The sequence below is a fragment of the Callorhinchus milii genome, unplaced genomic scaffold, assembly GCF_018977255.1.
Source record: "Callorhinchus milii isolate IMCB2004 unplaced genomic scaffold, IMCB_Cmil_1.0 Scaffold3, whole genome shotgun sequence".
Classification (NCBI taxonomy): Eukaryota; Metazoa; Chordata; class Chondrichthyes; order Chimaeriformes; family Callorhinchidae; genus Callorhinchus; species Callorhinchus milii.
Window position 1 is genome coordinate 93,124,028 of NW_024704744.1, and position 16,981 is coordinate 93,141,008.

Genomic DNA, 16,981 nt, shown 5'->3' on the forward strand with positions numbered 1-16,981 from the left:
GTGGACCAGATATCCTGTTGTGTACTTGCACCAATGCCCCCACCTTTCATGGATTAGGAATTACTAGGCCTGAGAATTCATACTCTAAATTCAGATTAATTGATAGAGAAGGCATTTCTAAGAAAGTGCAGTTAGCAATCTCTGCTATTTGCATGGACTGAATAAATACATTACCATTCTGGGATTCAGGGAGGATGTGAAGAATTAGATCCAATTTCTAGGGTTAGAATTTAAAACTGGGGAGAGAAGAGAGAAACCATGGACACAGTCAAAGAAGTAGCTTTTAAGGCGAGACTGGAAGAGAGATAAAGAGGGGGCAAGATGAAAAGATTGAGGGAGGAATTGCTAACAATTAGGAAAGCTTAGCCTCTGATGGCGGTGAGGATAGGCGCAAGCCTGAATTGGTTGGTTATATTCTATCAATAGATTAAAAAATTATTAAATCAATATTCCACCACTTCCTTCAGTGATCTTATGTGTTACATCAGATTCCAGTATACAGCAAACAAACGTGTCCAAGAACATTTGTTTTGCAGATAGCATCGGCTTGCTCAACATCAGCCATTACAAAAGAAAATTTGCAACTTGATATGCAAATTATGGCGCATGTATCAGCACATCTAAAAAACTGGATTGGGTACAGCTGGCACAGTGAGAAAAATTAAAGTTGCCAGTTCAAAAAGATAGAAGAATAAATCAACAGAAACAGAACACTACATTTATTTTTAAAGAAAGATCCTTCATCAAAAAACTAATTCTTGAGCAACTTATTATTACTCCCAGCAGAACAGCAAGCCTTAAAGGATTAATATTTCCCTCTCTAAAATTTCATTAGCCAGGTGCTTAAAATAGTTTTAAGTAATTGTACAACTAGCTGCATGAAGGGAGCTCCAATACCCAGTGTTGAACATCGGTTAGTTTTTTTTAATAAATGGTACCAGCTTTTGAATAACACAAAAACTTATTTTTTAAAATGTAAAACTCCTTTAAAATCAGACACAGTACAAAACAGATTTCTGTTGCAAGTGGATGCATCCATCTTCTCTATTCCAGTTATTACCTCAATATGGTTTACAAGTGAGATAATGTTTTAAAAAAGTTATTTTTTTCCCATCATATATCTCACACAAACAATTGCCACATATACATTTTACAGTTTGTGAAAGACCAGCATTGGGGCATTCAAAAGAGGCAGATGTGAAAACTGTACTTGAGCAATTATGGCAAAACATTAACCATGCACACACGCCCATCACAGGCTTACGCAATCTCTTTGTTGAGCAATGTAAAGCTTGGCCCCAGAAATAAAGAAACTGAAATCAATGATCAAATACGGTGATGAGGTCACTGTTCCAATGACTGACTTCTCAACTGAATCAACATCAGAGTTAATGGCAACGTCATGACAACCAGGATTGAAGTAAGTAGAGTTTACCATTTCACTACCTTAACACTACAATCTAATATGACAACTTGACTAATATGACAGGAACTTTTCAAATCTGTGCAAATTGGCAAACTAAAAATCTAGCTATCTGACTAAATATGTCAAATCCTATATCAGTTCATTTTTCAGTTTATATGTGACATAAGTCCTCCGGGATGCTCCCCGCGTGAAGGGCGCGATATAAATGCAAGTTGTTGTTGTTGTTGACATTACAGTTAATTGCCAAATCTGGCATTTTCAGCTTTAAAACTTTCCAAGTTGAACATGTCAAGTGTCAAATGCAGCTAGAGCAAGTAAAATCCTTGGTTTTGTGTCCTGGTAAGTTCTTCAAGACATGGGATAACTTTCTTACCATCACAGGACTCTTCCGCTTGATCCCTGAGACACATTCAGGCCTGCTATCATGTTTAGCAGAAATGATATTGAAAGAGCTAGAATATTCCTACTTTATTTTAGCAGAGGGTATGTGCTCATTGCCATATGTTTACTCTCATACTTTACTACCTCCTTTCAAGGATATCCAGAGATTGAACCTAGATGATAGTGCTTTATTATCAAAAGTATTATGAGAAAACAAAAGAATTGTAAGTTTACTGACTATTGCTATGTCACATGGTGATATTTTAACATTGCTAACTTTATAAACACAGTATGACATAGTGTGTACCTCCATTCTTGTGTGCCATTCTGAGGGCTTCCAATGTAATGTCAGGTCTAATTTCTAGCTGACCCAAAACCACCTTAGAGTGAATGATTGCTTTGGAAGCTTTTCGCAAATCATTTGAATTCAGTAGTAAATTTGCACCAGCCACGATTACAATTGCATTCTGTCCTGTAACAGAAAAAAACACCAAGATGATTTATAAGAGGCTTAATAAGGTTTGCTAAATGTAGAAAAAAAAGTTGCTCAGTTTACGGTATCAGTCTATCAGTATCACTTTCCCAAACAAATTCAAAACTTTGCATTTAAATAATGAGTGGTAATGACATCACCAGTATTCTGTCAAGCCCATAATTGTCAAAGACAGTCATTCCTCCAAAGTTTATGAACTTAAAAATGCAAGGCATTTGGCCTCTCACGACTGACCCATGATTTTATTCAATTATCACATTTTTAAAAATATTTTAATCCATATGTTCACTCTGTTCTTTCTCCATATCTCTTGACATTCTTACGTTCCAAATATTGATTAACCCACTTTTAAAAGCTACCAATTTATTTGCATTGACTAGCTCAGGAACTAGCCTCTATACAGCTGCAAACATTTACCACTCAAACATTAAATCAAATAACTCTGCAATTTTTTTTAATTGTGTGATTTTTTCAAGGATATTTTTAATTGGGCATCTGGTTCTTGCTCATCCTTCTGGATTCAGGAGGCCATTTTATAGTGACCCAACTCCCAATCAAGTAAGTTAAGGTGCATTTATATTGCGCTTTGTTTTTTTAACAATAGTAATATTCCTTGCATTAATATAGCTCCTTGTATGTGGGGGATGACATCTCACAATGCTTCAACAACAACAACTTGTACTTAATTAGCGCACTCCACGCAAGGTAGTGTCTCAGAGCGCTTAACAGTGGCGGAGCCTGACTCCGAGCTGGGGGGGAGGCAGCCGTAAGCATGGTCGAAGAGGAAGGTTTTCAGGCGGGACTTGAAAAAGGGGAGAGGGGGGTCAAGACGGAGGGATTGAGAGAAAGTGTTCCAGAGTTTTGACGCCCAGATTGAGCACTAGTTGCTGAAAGCCCGACCTCCAATGGTGGGTGGAGGGTGCGAGGGATGAATGGATTTGAACACAAGTGTGAGGATCTCGAAGACAATCCCTTCGGTGATGGGGAGCCAGTGGAGCCTGGCCAGAATTGGTGAGGTGTGGGTACGGAGTTTAGTCCAGGTCAGTATGGCGGCGGCAGAGTTCTGAATGAGCTCGGTCTTGTGAATGGTGGAGCTGGGGACACTGGCGAGGAGTACATTGGAGTAATCCAAGCGGGAGGTGACAAACGTATGCACGAGGGTTTCGGCTGCATTTGGGGTAAAGAACAGTTGGAGGTGGGCAATAGTGGCGGATGTGGAAGAATGCCGTTCTGGTCAGGGATCGGACGTGGGGGAGGAAGGACAGCTGGGGATTGAACCAGATGCCTAGATTGTGCACTGGTTCTGTGAGTCTGAGGGAAAGCCCAGGGAGGTTCAGGAGTTTAGATCTGCAGGAGTGAAGACGTTGACGGGAGCCAAGTAGTATGGTTTCCATCGTGTCCGTATTCAGCTGCAGGAAGTTTACACTCATCCAGGCCCTAATGTCTTCTAGACAAGCTGATAGACTTCACAGGATTCACTACTGTATAAAGTTTTGTGACTATATTTTGCAGGGGAAGACGGGAGCCAATTTTGTGCAAGGCAATCAATGTCCCACAAAGAGCCATGAAGTGAATGACCAATTTCTATCTGGAGGATTATTGGCCAAGCACTGAAAGAAACTCCCGTCTCTTTTCTAACAGTGCTCTGGAATCTTTAACAGGAGAGTGCAACCAACTGAGCTAAGCTCATATCTGCATGATTGATAAAACAACAGCATTCATTCCTCCATGAAGAAGTTGTCGTAAGATAAAGCATGAAAATGTTGATTCTAACTTACCTTCATCATTCACCATGATAGGGGCAACTCCAGTTCGGGCTTCCTCTGTCTGGCTCAAATAATCTGCCGAAAGAAATTAATTTACTTTTTTAGTTTGTGCAACATGACATATTATTCTGTTATTGAATGTAGCATTGATCTTTCCGAAAAGGTTTTGACACAATTATTGGAGACACCCACTTTCTACTGATTGCACAGTATAAAACAGAGTTCATTGTGAAATATTCAAAAGACCAGTCATAATACCAGATTCACACTTTCCTCGTAAAGGAAAAAATGTTTTAAAGAAGTACCTGTAGAAACACCATTTGTTTTAAAGTTTTCAACGTAATCATTTCCAAATGAATCATTCCCAAGCTGTAGAGTGAAAGAGCAATGGGAAACAATGGGTGACAGCTTCTTGAAATGGCTACCTTGTGAATTCTGTCTTAAAAAAGCTCAATCTGAATTTATTATATGCCACTATAAGCAATGCTATTAAAATGAAACATTTTACAATAAAGACAGTGTTGTGTTGTTACTTTCATTTCTCTCGCATTCCTCCATACTTGGCCCAAGATTGGTCACGGAAACAACGTTGGAGATTTCAGTGATTCTGAACAACATAGATACCAGACAGACATCACAAAGTAACAGGCCATTTCTCCTGAATGTGTTACAATTTTGTGATGTGGTAACTAGTCAGTGAAATCTATCCAGTGTATGTAATATACTTGCAATTTTTAAAAATATTTTGAGTGTGAACAACAACAACTTGCACTTATATAGCCCCCTTCACGCGGATTAGTCTCGGAGCTGTTAACAGTGGTGGAGCTTTGGGAAAGTGGCTGTAGATGTGCTTGAAGAGGAAGGTAAGTGAACCTTTTGAAGAAGATTATTAACAATTAAACAAATACAAATTGAACTAGTTGGGCAGAAATTGTCTGGGCAGTCAAAACTGGTAGTCATAATTGGGAACAGCTCTGTTGGGGAAGTCAATGTTATCAGCAGGATCATGCAAGTTTCTGTACCAGTCTGACTACACTCTTGAATCCCAAATTAGGCATTATATAACCACATCTTCATAAGCCATCTTATATTATTTTCCTACTCTTTTGCAACTTGGCATTTTTGACTTTCACTTAGGTCTCTCAGTGCATAACCTTTAGGTGGACTAAGTCTTTTTCAGTTCTATATATGCTTACATATAAAAATATTGCCACTATTATTCTAGACACCAATTATTTGTGGACATAAAAATACAGTTTCCTTCTCCAAGTCCTCGGTTTCAATGACAAAGAGTTTTTTATTATTATTGTGATTTTTTTTAAAAAACCTTACCTTGCAAACCATTGCTGTTTTGGCTCCAAGGCGTGCTGCCTGGATACACTGGTTAGCTCCTTTTCCTCCAAACCCAGTTAAAAATTTCTTGCCACGTACAGTTTCTCCAGGTTTAGGTAAACGCTCTGTATAACTTTTCAGAAAGTTAATAAAAGCTGCATGAGATGGAACAGTCTATATTTGCTAATCATTCTCGTCAGCAAATTATTTTTTTGTCCCATTTAGATCTTCCATTCATCTCCCTTCCATTCCATATCTTTTTGGACCAATAGGCCTTCAAGTGATCCAGTTTTTGATCAGATACAAAGAAACAAATGATGAGAGGATTAGATGAAATTAGCAAGCTATTTGAATAGAATATGCCATAGACATTTTGTGGATTTGGAACTTCAAAGATTTTCAATTATCACCCAACTGGTTCAGCATTACTGAACTTACAGGATCATTTAGAAGAGTCCACGGACTAATCAGAAATATTAATGTAAATAGCACTCAGAAATAGTGGTACAGAACAAGAAACAGAGAAACAATGTCCTTTCATCCAGATAGTCATTGCACACAACTCCAGATACAGGAAAGTCGACTTAACATAAAATATTTTTACTGGCTACCTGCTTAATAAATAATAATAATAAGCCTTGCATTTGATATAGTGCTTTTCATGTCTTTTAGACATGAAAATTAGCTTATGCTGACTTCATGTCTTTCAAGGAAACTACTTCCCAAGTCTCCGAATTCCCTGATTTGTTGCAAGAGATTTTCAAATAAATAAATAAAATCATCTTCATGTCGCGATGGCTAAAAAATAGTTTCTTCAGTAACCGAACTCTGTATGCTCATCAGAAAAATCATCCAATCTCCCACCTATTTATGGAAGTTAAATTAGAATTTGATGGCATTTTTCACATCAGCCCAGATGCAGGAATTTGTTATATCAGTACTTCAAATGTGAGTTTAATTTTACTGTGGAATCTGAAATCAAGGTCATATTCCCTATAACAATGAGGGTGCAAATATTTAAAGAACTGGTGTAAAAATTATGCAATATGTTTCATCACACTGTGACTTAAGTTTCCTGATACCACTACAATACTAATATAAAACAAAGGGTAAATGAACAATAGGGCTGACTGAAATGTCCGAAAAATGTTTTGGAGTTTTCACTTGATCATCTTAGAATATTGATGTGTTCTTTTGCAGAACTTGTCATACAAAATAGAACGAATCTGGTGATGTCCACAATCATAGAAAACTAAATATGAGCTATTTGTGAAATTGAACCAGATTGTCTTATCCCCAGTTCCTAATAGCACAGAACCATTCTTAAATTGGCAAACTGTTTCCAAGGGGGCATCAGATTTAGGAAATTAAAAATACTGTATTGCAAAATGGGGTGCTTCTTCTGAAGATGGAGGTTATAGGGACAGAGCACAGGGAATTTCACTCATCAACTTAACCCGGGATAATGACACTAAGGCTACAAAATGGGATATTCTATTTTCCAGCATTCTTCACTAACATTCTAACCTTTAAAAGCACAAAATTCACCAAATCGAAATTAGCTGCACAAAAAAGGGTGGTTTCTGTGCTGCATAGAACCACAGGAATTTACAACTCAGAAGAAGGCCATTCTGACCACCGTGTCTGTATCTTTTAAAGAGCAATCCATGTGAATCAGTTGAATCAAATGGTTTCCCCCCAAAGGAATGCTAAAATAACAACTTTAAAGCAAAATAAACTATGGGTCTATGTCTCTGAAAAACCTTTAAAATCCAATTGACACAAGACAGTCGTGCATTCTGCAAAAGACAGGAAGATGTTTTGTAAATACATCATTTCAAACTTGTATTCTTCAAATAATAATAATTCTTGCATTTGATATAGCGCTTTTCACATCTTCTCGCCATCTCAAAGCACTTCACAGAATAGACTGTAAAGTGAATTGACTGTATATTTGTGGGCGAAATGCGGCAGCCAATTGCGCACAGCAATGTCCCACAAACAGTCGTGGATTGAAAATGACCAATTTTTTTTTGAGGGCTTATTATTAGGCGTGTGGAGTAAGGAAACTTGCCCAAGGTTTCGCCCTGTCTGGAACTGAACCCAGGTGTCTCGCTTGCAAGGCGAGTGCTCTAACCACTGAGCTACAGGACTTCATGATATACGACTGCATTCTGCGTCACTTTGTGCTCTTACCAGAAACTGTGCTATTTACTCTGGTTTTATGTGCAGATATGACTTAAGTTTTACTACAAACATTTAGTCCATTGTTAAGAGGAAGAGGAAGCAAATCACAAATTTAAAGGAAATGCCCTGAACAGCTTCCTTGCTTTCGATAAATTCCTGTGTCTTACTGAAAATGGAAAGGAAATTGTAAGAAAATACAAATTAGGTACTCATTGTGTTAGTTTATCCTCTTAGAATAAAACCAGGAGGTATGTCATAATTCATTAATGAATCACTTTTCCTGTATGGATCATGATTCTTTAATGATCAACCCAAAACATGGAAATACAAATCAATCAAGCAAAGTTGAAAGACAAAATAAGCAGGTCTGGCTGCAGGATTTGAACTTTACAAAGTACTGCGTTGCTCGTCAGACTCTAACAGTTTGAATAGGCAAATAATCACAGGGCTAAAATCCTCTTTTGGAAGATGCACAGTTGACCAATTCAATGGCATAAAGCTGGGTTCTTTAACAATACCATCTTAAGTAATCTTCTAAAACCCCTTCAGTGTTTTTGGAAAGGTATTTCAATATAAATCTTTAAACATATGGTAACAATTACTCAAAAGTAGAATTCAATTTTCCACAAAAGTCATTTTTTTTTGCATGGTTTCCAAAATAGACAACATGATCAGAAAGACAGAAAAGCATCATTTAAAAAAAAAGCTGCACTAGTTGCAACTACATACAATTAAAGTAAAATAGTCAATATAAAGTAGAGCCGGAAAAAAGACAGCAATGGCTCTGCGAGGTCTGGAAAACATTTGAAAGAACACCATCTTCTAACTATTCACATTCAGGTATAAACGGTATGGAGTTAAAAGCCCTGAAAAAATAAAAATAAACATTGTACAATGCCATTTTTAAACGGTTTAAATGAGAGGATATGCAGAATTGTAAAGTTATGATCAAGTGGGCCAATGCTAACTCAGTCAAACCACACAAACAAGAAATACCTAAACTTTCCACTATATCAAATTTGCTACCAGCTGATTTGTAATTTTTTATTAAAACAGTCTGCAGCAACTTGGGCTCCAATGCTTCTAAACCTGAAGTCTAGGCTGCTATAGTGAAAAGATGCTGTACAATTGCTTTTTCATTGTATTTTTGTGGGAAACATTTTATTTTTAAACATCAAATAAGCAGCATGTTGTAGCTTATATGGTATTTATATCAATGCCATACCACAATTAATGAGACATCTTCACATGTGTAAACCAGTTAGCCGATGAACTTTAGACATTCATTGTGGCCAATTCAATGTGAGATAATGTAATAAATGAATACGGGGTACTCTGTAATAGAACAGTGCATCATTATTAGGTTATCGTGACAATTGTGAATTTAGAAAAGAGTTAGCAAATCTAGCAACTTAAAGGACTGCCAAGTTTATCTGCAGTTATTTTTCTCCACTGACATTGTGTCACAAGCACATGATCATGCCTCACAATACACTTCTGGTAGAATGCTTACACAATACTTTTGGTCCATTATGTCAGCATCTCAATCAGTTGCTGACTGAGTGGGAAAATTGCTCTGAAGTTTTAATAAAAACAAAACAGTAGGAGATCTGAACACAGAAAAAATAGGGAGCACAAACAGAGAGATCGGGACAATGCTGGCTGTTACCCAGAATTTGTTTTGAAGTGAAAAGAATATCGCTAGTTACCAAGTTAACTTTGGTAACTTTGAAAGTAACCATTTTAAAAGATCAAAAGCAGCAAAAAATGTTTAACTCTTTTAATGTTCAGTTTGTAGAATGTTATTAGGTGGATGCTTTCCTGGCTTATATAAGAATCTGCTGATTTAGAAACCTTGAATGTGTGCTTGGACCAATAACCATAATATGAAAATGTTAGGATTACTGTATCTGAAATGCAATGAAGGTTAAACAAGAGAATAATACTGGATTTTAAAAATCAAAACATTAAACAAATAAAGAACTGAAACAATAAACAAAATTTGCTGAATGATATATCATCTGAATATAGTGAAACAGTTTTAATTCTATGTTTATATTGCAGGAAGAGATGCAATATGACTTCTAGCAAGAGTGAATGTGAAAGTCCAATTTATCCTATTCTTAGCTGTAATACCTAGCATCTCAAGAAAGTTACAAACATCTGCACTAGAAAATGGTGGGCTACCAGCCAGCTATAATGCCCACACCAATGTAACTAACTAAAAGAGAAGCTTGAAAGATGCCTACAATGACCTAAAGTTTCCTAAACAAATAAAAACAAACTTTCATTTGACCTTTGGTAAAAACAAACTCAAAGTAAATAGGCACCAGAAGAAGTATGGGTTTTTCTGGTTTACATTCTCCAAATTCAATCTAATTAGCTACTCACCCTCATTGTTGATTTGAGATATTATAAAATATTTACAATATGGTTTGTAAATATTGAGATTGTTTTACTTGAAGGATAGATGCTTGAGATGTTTAATATTTGCTATTGTTGTTATTATTAAATAATGTAGCCATGTTGAACCTGGTTATCTGCCACTTCTGGATATATGTACATTTCCAGCTTCATAATAATAATCCTGACATTTGGTATAGTGCCTTTCATGTTAAGAGGATGTCCCAAAGTGTTTCACAGAATTTACTGTAAAGTTCAGTGATTGCGTGTTTTGTGCGCAAACACGGCAACTCATGTGTGCGCAGCATTGTCCCCAAAACAGTCAGGAATGACCAATTTTGAATGACAATTTTTTTGGGGGGGATTGTTAGCCGCAACACTGGTAGAAAATCCCTTCACTTTTTGAATAGTGCCATGGAATTCATAATGTCCACTTGAACAGGCAGACTGGGCCTCAGTTTAAAATCTGAACCGAAGGTCAGTGCCTCCAACAGTGCATCACACTTTCCAGCAACGGCTGGAGTGTCAGCTTAGACTATGTGAGTTCAAGGCTCAAGTTCAAGTCCTGTAGCTCAGTGATTAGAGCACTCGCTTTGCAAGTGAGAGACCTGAGTTCAATTCCAGGCAGGGCAAGACGTTGGGCAAGTTTCCTTACTCCACACACCAATAATAATCCCTCCAAAAAAACAAAAAACAATTAAATTGGTCATTTTCAATCTACGACTGCTTGTGGGACATTGCTGTGCGCAATTAGCTGCCGCGTTCGCCCACAACTATACAGTCAATTCAACTTTACAGTGTGTTCTGTGAAGCGCTTTGGGACGTCCTCCCAACGTGAAAAGCGCTATATCAAATGCAAGGATTATTATTATTATTATTATTAAGGCCCAAATTGGAGCTTTGAACCCAAAACCTCCTGACTCAGAGGCCAGAGGCTACTGAGCCAGGTTGACACACAAATTAACAAATTAACCTCAGAACCCCTGAACTACAGAGTGGACACACGTCTGCTCCTAACTGTTATCGAAGATTGATCACAGATTCTGTGTCCTAAGCAGAAAAGAGAAAATAGACAAAAATGAAGAGTGTTTCACGAAACAACTTGAGGAGAAGCAGAAGGACAACAAAAATTGGAGGTGAAAATCAACACAGATTTTAAAAACTACACCCAGCAAACCAAATTTCAGTTCTGTGAAACAATACTAAGAGTAACAACCCTTGTGCTTGATATACAACAACAACAAAATTACATTTATAGAGCGCCTTTCACGTCAGGAGGACGTCCCAAGGCGCTGGACAGTCAGGGGTCGGGACCCGAGCGGGGGGGGGGGGGGGGGGGGGGGGGGGGGGGGGGCGAGCGAAAGCAGAGAGGTGGGAAGGGCGACCGAAGGCACGATCGAAGAGGAGGGTCTCGAGACCGGCCTCGGAGGAAGCGAGGCGAAGGGACCGCGGGATGCGAGTTCCGGAGACGTCTCGAGAGCGCTTCGCGCGACAGACCGTCCCGTCGAGTAGGCAAACCGCCCTTGCGGCTCGATACGGCTCGCGCCTGAGCACGCTGCCGAGACGTCTCGGGAGCGCTTCGCGCGACAGACCGTCCCGTCGAGTAGGCAAACCGCCCTTGCGCTCGATACGGCTCGCGCCTGAGCACGCTGCCGAGACGTCTCGAGAGCGCTTCGCCGCAGGAGACGCGGTACCGTAAGGGCGGAGACCGACTCGAGAGGAAACAGAAGAGTTGCACCGACCTGACCAGGTCAGTCATACAGGAACCTACAACCACCACATCAAAACTTGGCGTGAGGCAGGTCATAGCCGACACCGTACACCCGACCCTCAAAGGAGGGTGGAAAGAAGCCAATAGATAAAATAAACAGAAATAAAACCGAGGAGAAGTTCTGGTTGACTTGAGAGTCCTGGGAAAGCCCGAGGCGGTTCGGTGCAGAGGTCAGTACTTGGACCCCCCCCTCAGCACAAGGCCTCTCCCCACAAACACACACACACACACACACCCCCACCCACCACCCAAAAAAAAATCAACGGTCCGACTTAAAAAACGAGATCAAATCAACGAGATCCTCTTCATTTCATCCCTCTTGTGTGTTTGCGAGGGGGTGAGGGCTGAGGGGGGGTGAGGGCTGAGGGGGGGGGGGTGAGGGCTGAGGGGGGGGGGGGTGAGGGCTGAGGGGGGGGGTGAGGGCTGAGGGGGGGGGGGGTGAGGGCTGAGGGGGGGGGGGGTGAGGGCTGAGGGGGGGGGGGGGGTGAGGGCTGAGGGGGGGGGGGGTGAGGGCTGAGGGGGGGGGGGTGAGGGCTGAGGGGGGGGGGGTGAGGGCTGGGGGGGGGGGGGTGAGGGCTGAGGGGGGGGGGGTGAGGGCTGAGGGGGGGGGGGGGGGGGGGGGGTGAGGGCTGGGGGGGGGGGTGAGGGCTGAGGGGGGGGGGGTGAGGGCTGGGGGGGGGGGTGAGGGCTGAGGGGGGGGTTGAAGCTTTTCTTACAAAAATAAAAGACTTGCCGACGAAATCGTGTCGGTGCTAACTGGCGGTGGCGGTGGTGGTGGGAAAAGGGGTGTCTTGAGACGCCTTGTGTGTGTGTGTGTGTGTGTGTGTAAAAATAATAATACTGAAGAAAAAGAAATATTAAAACAGGGCGGGAGGGAGACAGACGGACGGACAGACAGAGAGAGAGGAGAGGTAGCGACTGTGGGCGCCGGTTCCCCTTCCCTCAGGCCCAGGCCCGGGCTCAGGCCGACAGCACAGAAACTTCTGGTGAGTTTGAGCCGTTAGATTTAAAAATAAACGGTCAGTCGGGCGGCAGTTGGGCGGCGCGCGCGCGGGCGGACGGACGAACGGGCGCGAGCGGGTCAGTCAGTCAGTCAGTCAGTCAGTGTGTGTGTGTGTGTTAATGGGACCTCATCACACAGGTACCTTCTCCCTCTCTCCCTCCCTCCCCGACATCACCATCTCTCTCTCCACGCCTATACCCGAGGCCCAGGCTTTTGCGGCCCGTTTCTGGTACTTATTTGAATAGTTCGGCTAAAGTAGCTCTTTTTTTTAAAAAAAACGCATTTATTTTTATACAGTTTTTTTTTAAAAAAGGGACATGGGGGAGGGGGAGTGAGGGGGTGGGGAGGGGGGTATAAACACACGAATTAATTGTTTCTTCCCTCCCGGTTGGGTTATAATGATAGGATGGTCCCTGCGTTTGACACGGCGCCCTTTCACGTCTTCGAGCCGTCTCAAGGCGCCTCGCGGGATGCACCGTAAAAGCGAACCGACTGTATGATTTTTGCGGGCGAAACGCGGCGGCCAGACTGCGCGCCCGGCAATAACAGCCGCGGGTTGAGGTGACCAAATTATTATTGTTGTTATTATTTGGCGGTTGGCGGCGTTCGAATAAATTGGCCTGCTCTTTTTGCGGGAAGACAGTTTTCGCTCTTTTTTATATATATATGTGTGGAGTCCTGTAGCTCAGTGGTTAGAGCGCTCGCTTTGCAAGTGAGAGACCTGAGTTCAATTCCAGGCAGAGGGCGAAACCTTGGGCAAGTTTCCTTACTCCACACAGAGCCTAATAATAATCCCTCCAAAACCAAAAACAATAATTAAATTGGTCATTTTCAATCTACGACTGTTTGTGGGACATTGCTGTGCGCCATTGGCTGCCGCGTTCGCCCACAAATATACAGTCAATTCACTTTACAGTGTGTTCTGTGAAGCGCTTTGGGACGTCCTCCTGACGTGAAATGTAATCAAATGCAAGGATTATTATTATTATTATTATTATTATTATTATAAAACAAACAAAAGGTCGCGCGCGCAAGAATGTGACGTGGCCAGGAATTTTTTTTCTACATAAAATGTTTTGAAAACGAGAAACCTTGAAAAGGTGTGGAGTGAAAGTAGGGGTTTTTTTTCCGCGTGTGTACACGTTGGTCGTGCGGAGGGATGAGTTTTTCAGTCGTTCCTCACAAATTAAGTACCTGTATTTCAAGGTCAGTGCTCTGATTTGACTGGGCGCGTTCTCTCCCTTGGTAAATATAAGGATAAAATGCGGCAGGTGGTAGCGGCTCTTGATTTTTGTGTTAAAAGCTGTTGGAAGATGTGTTGCGCAATATCTCACGAGGGCGCTGGCATTGCACGCAACTCGGTTTGGTATCGTCTCTGCCAACGTCTGTACTGCTGCTAACATTGGGAATCTGCTGAAGATGGCTCAGGCTGTCGTAACTGCTTTCGCATCTCTCTTGTGGCTTTTTTGCCCTTTTGCGGAGAACTTAGACTGTCCCTGAATTGATAAGTCAAGTGTGGGTTCGGTCTGAGGCTGGACGGGGCCATCTTATTGTGGACCGACAGATAGTGTGGTTCACACATGTTTCATAGTGGGTTCTGCCCTCCTTGCTCACTAGAGTAGTAAGTGACAGGTTATTTTGTGCTCTCTGGAGGTATTTCTTCCTGATGTGTTGGTGGAGCCTTTCTTTAGCTAATTCTAATCCGGAGATATTGGGCAGGAAGAATGAGCAGGTAAAGCGGGCAGGCAAATATGCCAGCCTTATCGATCAGTTCTGGATCTGCTGAAATTTGGTATAATCTTTTGGGGAATTTGGAGCTAACTCGCTGTGCTCTACTTCAGGATTGTTCAATGTCTTGAGCACTTGACTGTGGATTTGTAGGCAAATGGATGGGGCTGGCTTAAGGCAGAAGAACGTTAGGGTGGTGCCTAAAAGATGACTGACAAAAGTTGCAATCTGTTCGGCTTATGGCGCTGTTTTATTCTTTTCTTTAATTTCCTCCGTCCATGCAGACAAGTGTCAGATGGAGTTCAGTATTTCATTTCAAGAGGAATAACCTATAATTTATAGGGAGCAAATCCTAAAGGGGTAGAAGAACAGAGGATCAAGTAGTACATGTTCCTGAAGGCAGCGATAATCATAATAATAATCCCTCAAAAAAAACAATAATAAATTGGTCATTTTCAATCCAGGACTGTTTGTGGGACACTGCTGTGCGCAATTGGCTGCTGCGTTTCGCCCACAAATATACAGTCAATTCACTTTACAGTATATTTTGTGAAGCGCTTTGAGACGTCAAGAAGATGTGAAAAGCGCTATATCAAATGCAAGGATTATTATTATTATAGGGTCATTAAAAAGCCAATGGGACTTTGGGATTTATAGCGAGAATATAAGCATAAGATCATGTTGAAAATGTACAAAATGATGGTCAGGCCATAGCTGGAATACTGTGTGTAGTTTTGAGCTCCTCATTATAGGAAATATGTTAAGGTGCTGGAGATGGTACAGCGAAAATTCACCAGGATGTTGTCTAAAATTAGGAAATGCAATTATAGGGAAAAGTTTGATAAACATAGGCTTTTTTCTTTGGAGTTCAAAAGGCTGAGAAGTGAAATGATAGAGGTATATAAGATGATGGGAGGCTTAAATAGGGAAAGATTATTTCCAGTAGTGAGTGGTGTCTGTAACTAGAGGGCATAGTTTTAAAATAAGAATTTGAAGGCTCAGAATGGAGATTAGAAAAAGCCTTTTCACACAGAGTGGTAGGAGTGTGGGATTCTCTTTGTTGGGGAGGCAACCATGTTCACATTCAAAAAAAGACACCGTGGTTAAACAGTAAAGTTGAGGGATATGGGGGAGAAGCCGAGACATGGGACTAGGGGTAGGATCTAGGAACAGGCATCTGTGTGGAGTGTAAACATCAGTCAGACTGGGTGGGCCAAATGGCCTGATTCTCAGCTGTATAATCTATGAATCCTCTCGCTCCCCATTCTGTGTTGTACACTCAAGATTATGGTTGAGGCCTGGGTTCACACTAATCAGAATCCATTTAAAATAGGGCTCTCATAACTGACACACCAAGGAGATTTCTATTCAATAGAACCATAGAAATGTATGGCACAGAAGAAGGCCATTCGCCCCGGGTGAATTAAATCCAGAGATGAATTTATAAAAGACTTCTGTATGAACCCACTGCACTACCCAGTCTTCTGCTCCCATTTCTGTTGATTGTGTTGTTACAGTAATATTTGTGGTATTGTGGAATTTATAATGGTTCAAAGATCAACCTTGGCATAACTGCTGGATAACTACATTTTATTACAAGTTATTAGCTTAGTGCTGAACAAATGCAAAACATAGGAATGTACAGGACTGAAAAAGGATAATTGCAATCCATCTGGCTGTCCTAACGTCTGAAAAATATCTTACCATAGGAGCCCTAAAATGCATCAACATTTTGCGAGGAGTTAAGTGATGGGACACAGATAGACTATCAATAAACTTGCTGACCGGAATGGATTTATGAACTTTATAATTCCAAGAAGTGACCCATCATAGGTATTTCCTTATCACCATTGATGGAACAAGTCATTATACAATTGTTTAATGACTTGTTCCATCAATGGTGATAAGGAAAGACCTATGAAGGGCCACTTCTAAAGGCAAGGTTTGCTGATGATGTTAGGGAAGGATTCCATTCAAATAAGGAAAGGTAAATCATAGAAACATAGAAATGTATGACACAGTAAGAAGCCATTCAGCCTATTTTGCCTGTGGTGTTTAAACCCCCATGAACTCATGCTAATCTCAATTACCTTCTCTTTCTCTATACTCTTTACTACTCTTTGGGGACACCTCATACATTCCATGATAAAATTTCCATGTGTTGGTGCCATTCCATGGAACTAGTGACAAACTGGTTGGAATACTCTTACTTAAGGTGATGTGTTTCCACATATCTGGGTGAACCCAAAAAATTCCAAAGCTGTGCTGTCCAACAGATCATATTGTTTGATTGGATTATTTTCCAGTCTCGTATGATTCCTGAAATGGTGTCATCAGTCATTGTTTAAGTGGATACCATTAATCTTATTGCTTTATTGCAGGACAATAAGGCTGTTAGAACTTCACCAGGAATAGGAATAACTTACATGTTAAAGGTACCATTGTTATCATATGCTAACATATTCATAGCCTCTTAGCAGATATTTTATCA

The 16,981-nt window shown here is 40.9% G+C and overlaps 2 protein-coding genes across 7 annotated transcripts in view; one reads left to right on the top strand and one right to left on the bottom strand.

Moving 5' to 3' along the window:
• rbks (ribokinase) overlaps nt 1–11,856 on the bottom strand; it is a 41,567-nt gene extending 29,711 nt beyond the window's left edge. Inside the window, exons 1-5 of the mRNA XM_007910061.2 lie at nt 11,731–11,856; nt 5,399–5,531; nt 4,372–4,435; nt 4,079–4,141; nt 2,115–2,279 (exon numbers count right to left, since the gene is read on the bottom strand). Of these exons, the coding sequence (XP_007908252.2) occupies nt 2,115–2,279; nt 4,079–4,141; nt 4,372–4,435; nt 5,399–5,531; nt 11,731–11,795 (490 nt within the window). The 5' untranslated portion in view covers nt 11,796–11,856. The remainder of the gene's footprint in view (nt 1–2,114; nt 2,280–4,078; nt 4,142–4,371; nt 4,436–5,398; nt 5,532–11,730) is intronic.
• babam2 (BRISC and BRCA1 A complex member 2) overlaps nt 11,852–16,981 on the top strand; it is a 66,983-nt gene continuing 61,853 nt past the window's right edge. Inside the window, exons 1-2 of one of the 6 annotated variants that reach the window (XM_042333553.1) lie at nt 11,868–11,929; nt 12,626–12,745. The gene's annotated coding sequence lies outside the window, so the exon portion shown is untranslated. Of the gene's footprint in view, nt 11,930–12,625; nt 12,746–12,809; nt 12,901–16,871; nt 16,926–16,981 lie in introns of those variants that run through there. The other 5 variants (XM_042333550.1, XM_042333549.1, XM_007910059.2 and 2 more) reach the window with 5 other exon arrangements.